This window comes from Scyliorhinus torazame, chromosome 18, assembly GCF_047496885.1.
Source record: "Scyliorhinus torazame isolate Kashiwa2021f chromosome 18, sScyTor2.1, whole genome shotgun sequence".
NCBI lineage: Eukaryota > Metazoa > Chordata > Chondrichthyes > Carcharhiniformes > Scyliorhinidae > Scyliorhinus > Scyliorhinus torazame.
The window spans coordinates 166,485,480-166,491,557 of NC_092724.1; the positions used below are offsets into that span (position 1 = coordinate 166,485,480).

The 6,078-nt window shown below is 70.2% G+C and overlaps 1 protein-coding gene across 2 annotated transcripts in view; it reads left to right on the plus strand.

Annotated features, from left to right (window-relative positions):
- The first annotated feature begins 864 nt into the window (after positions 1–864).
- The window catches only part of mbtd1 (mbt domain containing 1), a 110,693-nt gene continuing 105,479 nt past the window's right edge, over positions 865–6,078 (plus strand). For both annotated transcript variants that reach the window (XM_072483859.1, XM_072483860.1), the window contains exon 1: positions 865–1,015. In XM_072483859.1, the coding sequence (XP_072339960.1) occupies positions 995–1,015 (21 nt within the window). In that variant the 5' untranslated portion in view covers positions 865–994. The remainder of the gene's footprint in view (positions 1,016–6,078) is intronic.

Below are 6,078 nucleotides of genomic sequence, written 5' to 3' on the forward strand. Positions count from 1 at the left end.
AAAGGGCAGCATCTTCAAAACGGTGCGAAGCTCTTTCCTGTATGGAGAGGTGGCTGTACTGCAAATAGTTCGCAGTGCCAATTGCGGTTCCGCTTTATCCCTGTCGCCAATGTGGTAGTCAAGGAGTCTGGAGAGTCAAAAAGGGTTATTTTCAAACCTTCATTTTGGAAAAAAAGTATATAGAAGCAACAGTCCAAGTCCCAGCCGGAACTATTCTGGAACCCTGTCTCCTATCTATTTTTCTTGTGGAATTAATGAGCTTGCTGATGGGCCTCCCGCCCTGATCGCGGGAGCTCGTACTCCATCAGGCTCATGGGGAGATTAACTGGGCCACCCCTCTGGGCCTCGTGGGGTTAGAATAGCGACTTTGCTTTGATAAGTTGACATAGTTTCCATTAGAAATGTTGATATTGGTGGTTTATAATGAAGAAAGTGAGTACAAGTGTAAGATTTCTGTTTTGGGGTGTTGGAGATGAGTTTTGGGTGGGCTTGAGATGTTTTCTTTGGAACAGAGGAGATTGAGGGAAGAAAATGAGGGGTCAAGGTGGTGTTGGGGAAGGTGTTTTCCCTTTGTTTGAATTTATAGCCAGGGAGAAAAAAATTTAAAGTAAAAAATCAAGATTTAGAAGAGGAACTCAGTGCTTGAAAGGGTGATGAAGGCATAAACTTTCTAAATATTTAAAAAGTACTTGGATGTGGACCTGAAACGCTGCAAGCTGCAAACCTCCACATCAAGAGGCAGAGAGTGGCATGAGGCTGGATGGGCCGAGTGGCCTGCTTCCCCACTCTGGCGCCATGGGTGGCGGGTGCGCATGCGCGTGGCCTCCCCCAGTTAAAGCCCCGGACACGTGAGGGGGTCAAGGGGCGGGGCCGGGTGCGCGCAGGCGCACTCAGCCGGCCGGTATGCTAATTTTGTTGATATTCCGCAGCGGAGTTTTGAAAATAAACGGGAGCGGCGCGCGCGGAGCGGGAGGCCGAGGCCGGCCCGGGCCTGATGGACAACACCCGCGACCTGGTGAGTGCGGCGCGGCGGCAGGAGGCGGGGCCCGGCCCGCCCCGCCCGCAGGCTCTTTGTTGTGCTGCCCGCCCAGGCCTCAGGCTTCCCGGGACTCGAGTGAGTGCGGAGCGGGGCCCAGAGCGCGGGCCCCCGGGCTGTGCTGGCGCTTCCCCGCGGCCTGGGCTCCCACAGACCCGCACACAGCGCCGCCTCCCGCGGCTCACAGCCCCGCCCGGGGGGGGGGAAGAGGGGGCGCCCCCCCCAGACTCACCCCCCCCGCTCCAGACTCACCCCCCCCAGACTCACCCCCCCCAGACTCACCCCCCCCCAGACTCTCCCCCCCCCCCAGACTCTCTCCCCCCCCCAGACTCTCTCCCCCCCCCAGACTCCCCCCCCCCCCCCAGACTCTCTCTCCCCCCCCCCAGACTCCCCCCCCCCCCCAGACTCCCCCCCCCCCCCAGACTCCCCCCCCCCCCCCCAGACTCCCCCCCCCCCCCCCCAGACTCCCCCCCCCCCCCCAGACTCCCCCCCCCCCCCAGACTCCCCCCCCCCCCCAGACTCCCCCCCCCCCCCAGACTCCCCCCCCCCCCCCAGACTCCCCCCCCCCCCCAGACTCCCCCCCCCCCCCAGACTCTCTCCCCCCCCCCCCAGACTCCCCCCCCCCCCCCCCAGACTCCCCCCCCCCCCCCAGACTCCCCCCCCCCCCCCCCCCAGACTCCCCCCCCCAGACTCCCCCCCCCCAGACTCCCTCCCCCCCCCCAGACTCCCTCCCCCCCCCCAGACTCCCCCCCCCCCAGACTCCCCCCCCCCCCCAGACTCCCCCCCCCCCCCAGACTCCCCCCCCCCCCCAGACTCCCCCCCCCCCCCAGACTCCCCCCCCCCAGACTCCCCCCCCCCCCAGACTCCCCCCCCCCCCCCCCCCCCCAGACTCTCTTCCCCCCCCAGACTCTCTCTCCCCCCCCCAGACTCTCTCTCCCCCCCCCCAGACACTCTTCCCCCCCCCCAGACTCTCTCCCCCCCCCCCCCAGACTCTCTTCCCCCCCCCCCCCAGACTCTCTCTCTCCCCCCCCCAGACTCTCTCCCCCCCCCCAGACTCTCTCCCCCCCAGACTCTCTCCCCCCCCAGACTCTCTCCCCCCCAGACTCTCCCCCCAGACTCTCTCCCCCCCAGACTCTCTCCCCCCCAGACTCTCTCCCCCCCCCAGACTCTCTCTCCCCCCCCCAGACTCTCTCTCCCCCCCCCCCAGACTCTCTCTCCCCCCCCCCCCCAGACTCTCTCTCCCCCCCCCCCAGACTCTCTCTTCCCCCCCCCCCCAGACTCTCTCTCCCCCCCCCCCAGACTCTCTCTCTCCCCCCCCAGACTCTCTCTCTCCCCCCCCCCAGACTCTCTCTCCCCCCCCCCAGACTCTCTCTCCCCCCCCCCCCAGACTCTCTCTCCCCCCCCCCCCAGACTCTCTCTCCCCCCCCCCAGACTCTCTCCCCCCCCCAGACTCTCTCTCTCCCCCCCCAGACTCTCTCTTCCCCCCCCAGACTCTCTCTTCCCCCCCCCCAGACTCTCTCCCCCCCCCCCCCAGACTCTCTCTCCCCCCCCCCCCCAGACTCTCTCTCCCCCCCCCCCAGACTCTCTCTCCCCCCCCCCAGACTCTCCTCCCCCCCCCCAGACTCTCCCCCCCCCCCAGACTCTTCCCCCCCCCCCAGACTCTCCCCCCCCCCAGACTCTCTCCCCCCCCCCAGACTCTCTCCCCCCCCCAGACTCTCTCCCCCCCCCCAGACTCTCTCCCCCCCCCCCAGACTCTCTCCCCCCCCCAGACTCTCTCCCCCCCCAGACTCCTCCCCCCCCCAGACTCTCTCCCCCCCCCAGACTCTCTCCCCCCCCCCCCAGACTCTCTCCCCCCCCAGACTCTCTCCCCCCCCCCCAGACTCTCTCCCCCCCCCCAGACTCTCTCCCCCCCCCCAGACTCTCTCCCCCCCCAGACTCTCTCCCCCCCCAGACTCTCTCCCCCCCAGACTTCTCCCCCCCAGACTCTCTTCCCCCCCAGACTCTCTTCCCCCCCCCCAGACTCTCTTCCCCCCCCCCAGACTCTCTTCCCCCCCCCCCCCAGACTCTCTTCCCCCCCCCCCAGACTCTCTTCTCCCCCCCCCAGACTCTCTTCTCCCCCCCCCCCCCAGACTCTCTTCCCCCCCCCCCCAGACTCTCTTCCCCCCCCCCCAGACTCTCTTCCCCCCCCCCCCCAGACTCTCTTCCCCCCCCCCCCAGACTCTCTTCCCCCCCCCCCCAGACTCTCTTCCCCCCCCAGACTCTCTTCTCCCCCCCCCCCAGACTCTCTCCCCCCCCCCAGACTCTCTTCCCCCCCAGACTCTCTTCCCCCCCCAGACTCTCTTCCCCCCCCAGACTCTCTTCCCCCCCCAGACTCTCTTCCCCCCCAGACTCTCTTCCCCCCCAGACTCTCTTCCCCCCCAGACTCTCTTCCCCCCCAGACTCTCTTCCCCCCCCAGACTCTCTACCCCCCCAGACTCTCTTCCCCCCCCAGACTCTCTTCCCCCCCCAGACTCTCTTCCCCCCCCAGACTCTCTTCCCCCCCCCCAGGACTCTCCCCCCCCCCAGACTCTCCCCCCCCCAGACTCTCCCCCCCCCCAGACTCTCCCCCCCCCCAGACTCTCCCCCCCCCCAGACTCTCCCCCCCCCCCAGACTCTCTTCCCCCCCCAGACTCTCTTCCCCCCCCCAGACTCTTCCCCCCCCAGACTCTTCCCCCCCCCCAGACTCTCCCCCCCAGACTCTCCCCCCCAGACTCTCCCCCCCCAGACTCTCCCCCCCAGACTCTCCCCCCCCCCAGACTCTCCCCCCCCCCAGACTCTCCCCCCCCCCCCAGACTCTCCCCCCCCCCCCAGACTCTCTCCCCCCCCCCCCAGACTCTTCCCCCCCCCCCAGACTCTTCCCCCCCCCCAGACTCTTCCCCCCCCCCCAGACTCTTCCCCCCCCAGACTCTCCCCCCCCCCCAGACCTCTCCCCCCCCCCAGACTCTCCCCCCCCCCCCCAGACTCTCCCCCCCCCCCCAGACTCTCTCTCTCCCCCCCCCCAGACTCTCTCTCCCCCCCCCAGACTCTCTCCCCCCCCCCAGACTCTCTCTCCCCCCCCCCAGACTCTCTCCCCCCCCCCAGACTCTCTCTCCCCCCCCCAGACTCTCTCTTCCCCCCCCCCCAGACTCTCTCTTTCCCCCCCCCCCCAGACTCCCCCCCCCCCCCCAGACTCCCCCCCCCCCCCAGACTCCCCCCCCCCCAGACTCCCCCCCCAGACTCCCCCCCCCCCCCCAGACTCCCCACCCAGACTCCCCCCCCCCCCAGACTCCCCCCCCCCCAGACTCCCCCCCCCCCCCAGACTCCCCCCCCCCCAGACTCCCCCCCCCCCCCCCAGACTCCCCCCCCCCCAGACTCCCCCCCCCCCCAGACTCTCTCCCCCCCCCCCCAGACTCCCCCCCCCCAGACTCCCCCCCCCCCCAGACTCCCCCCCCCCAGACTCCCTCCCCCCCCCAGACTCCCCCCCCCCCAGACTCCCCCCCCCCAGACTCCCCCCCCCCCCAGACTCCCCCCCCCCCCAGACTCCCCCCCCCCCAGACTCCCCCCCCCCAGACTCCCCCCCCCCCCCCCAGACTCTCTTCCCCCCCCCAGACTCTCTCTCCCCCCCCCAGACTCTCTCTCCCCCCCCCAGACTCTCTCTCCCCCCCCAGACTCTCTCCCCCCCCCCCCAGACTCTCTCCCCCCCCCCCCCAGACTCTCTTCCCCCCCCCCAGACTCTCTCTCTCCCCCCCCAGACTCTCTCCCCCCCCCCCAGACTCTCTCCCCCCCAGACTCTCTCCCCCCCCAGACTCTCTCCCCCCCCAGACTCTCTCCCCCCCCAGACTCTCTCCCCCCAGACTCTCTCCCCCCCCAGACTCTCTCCCCCCCCCAGACTCTCTCTCCCCCCCCCCCCAGACTCTCTCTCCCCCCCCCCCAGACTCTCTCTCCCCCCCCCCCCCAGACTCTCTCTCCCCCCCCCCCAGACTCTCTCTCCCCCCCCCCCCCAGACTCTCTCTCCCCCCCCCCCCAGACTCTCTCTCTCCCCCCCCCCAGACTCTCTCTCCCCCCCCCCCAGACTCTCTCTCCCCCCCCCAGACTCTCTCTCTCTCCCCCCCCCAGACTCTCTCTCCCCCCCCCCAGACTCTCTCCCCCCCCCAGACTCTCTCTCCCCCCCCCAGACTCTCTCTTCCCCCCCCCCAGACTCTCTCTTCCCCCCCCCCCCCAGACTCTCTCCCCCCCCCCCCAGACTCTCTCTCCCCCCCCCCCCCAGACTCTCTCTCCCCCCCCCCCAGACTCTCTCTCCCCCCCCCCCCCAGACTCTCTCTCCCCCCCCCCCAGACTCTCCTCCCCCCCCCCCAGACTCTCCCCCCCCCAGACTCTTCCCCCCCCCCAGACTCTCCCCCCCCCAGACTCTCTCCCCCCCCCCAGACTCTCTCCCCCCGACTCTCCCCCCCCAGACTCTCTCCCCCCCAGACTCTCTCCCCCCCCCAGACTCTCTCTCTCCCCCCCCCCCAGACTCTCTCTCCCCCCCCCCAGACTCTCTCTCCCCCCCCCCAGACTCTCTCTCCCCCCCCCCCCAGACTCTCTCTCCCCCCCCCCCAGACTCTCTCTCCCCCCCCCCCAGACTCTCTCTCCCCCCCCCCCAGACTCTCTCCCCCCCCCAGACTCTCTCTCCCCCCCCCCAGACTCTCTCTCCCCCCCCCCCCAGACTCTCTTCCCCCCCCCAGACTCTCTTCCCCCCCCCAGACTCTCTTCCCCCCCCAGACTCTCTTCCCCCCCCAGACTCTCTTCCCCCCCCAGACTCTCTTCCCCCCCCAGACTCTCTTCCCCCCCCCCCAGGACTCTCCCCCCCCCCAGGACTCTCCCCCCCCCAGACTCTCCCCCCCCCAGACTCTCCCCCCCCCAGACTCTCCCCCCCCCCCAGACTCTCCCCCCCCCCAGACTCTCCCCCCCCCCCAGACTCTCCCCCCCCCCAGACTCTCCCCCCCCCCCAGACTCTCTTCCCCCCCCAGACTCTCTTCCCCCCC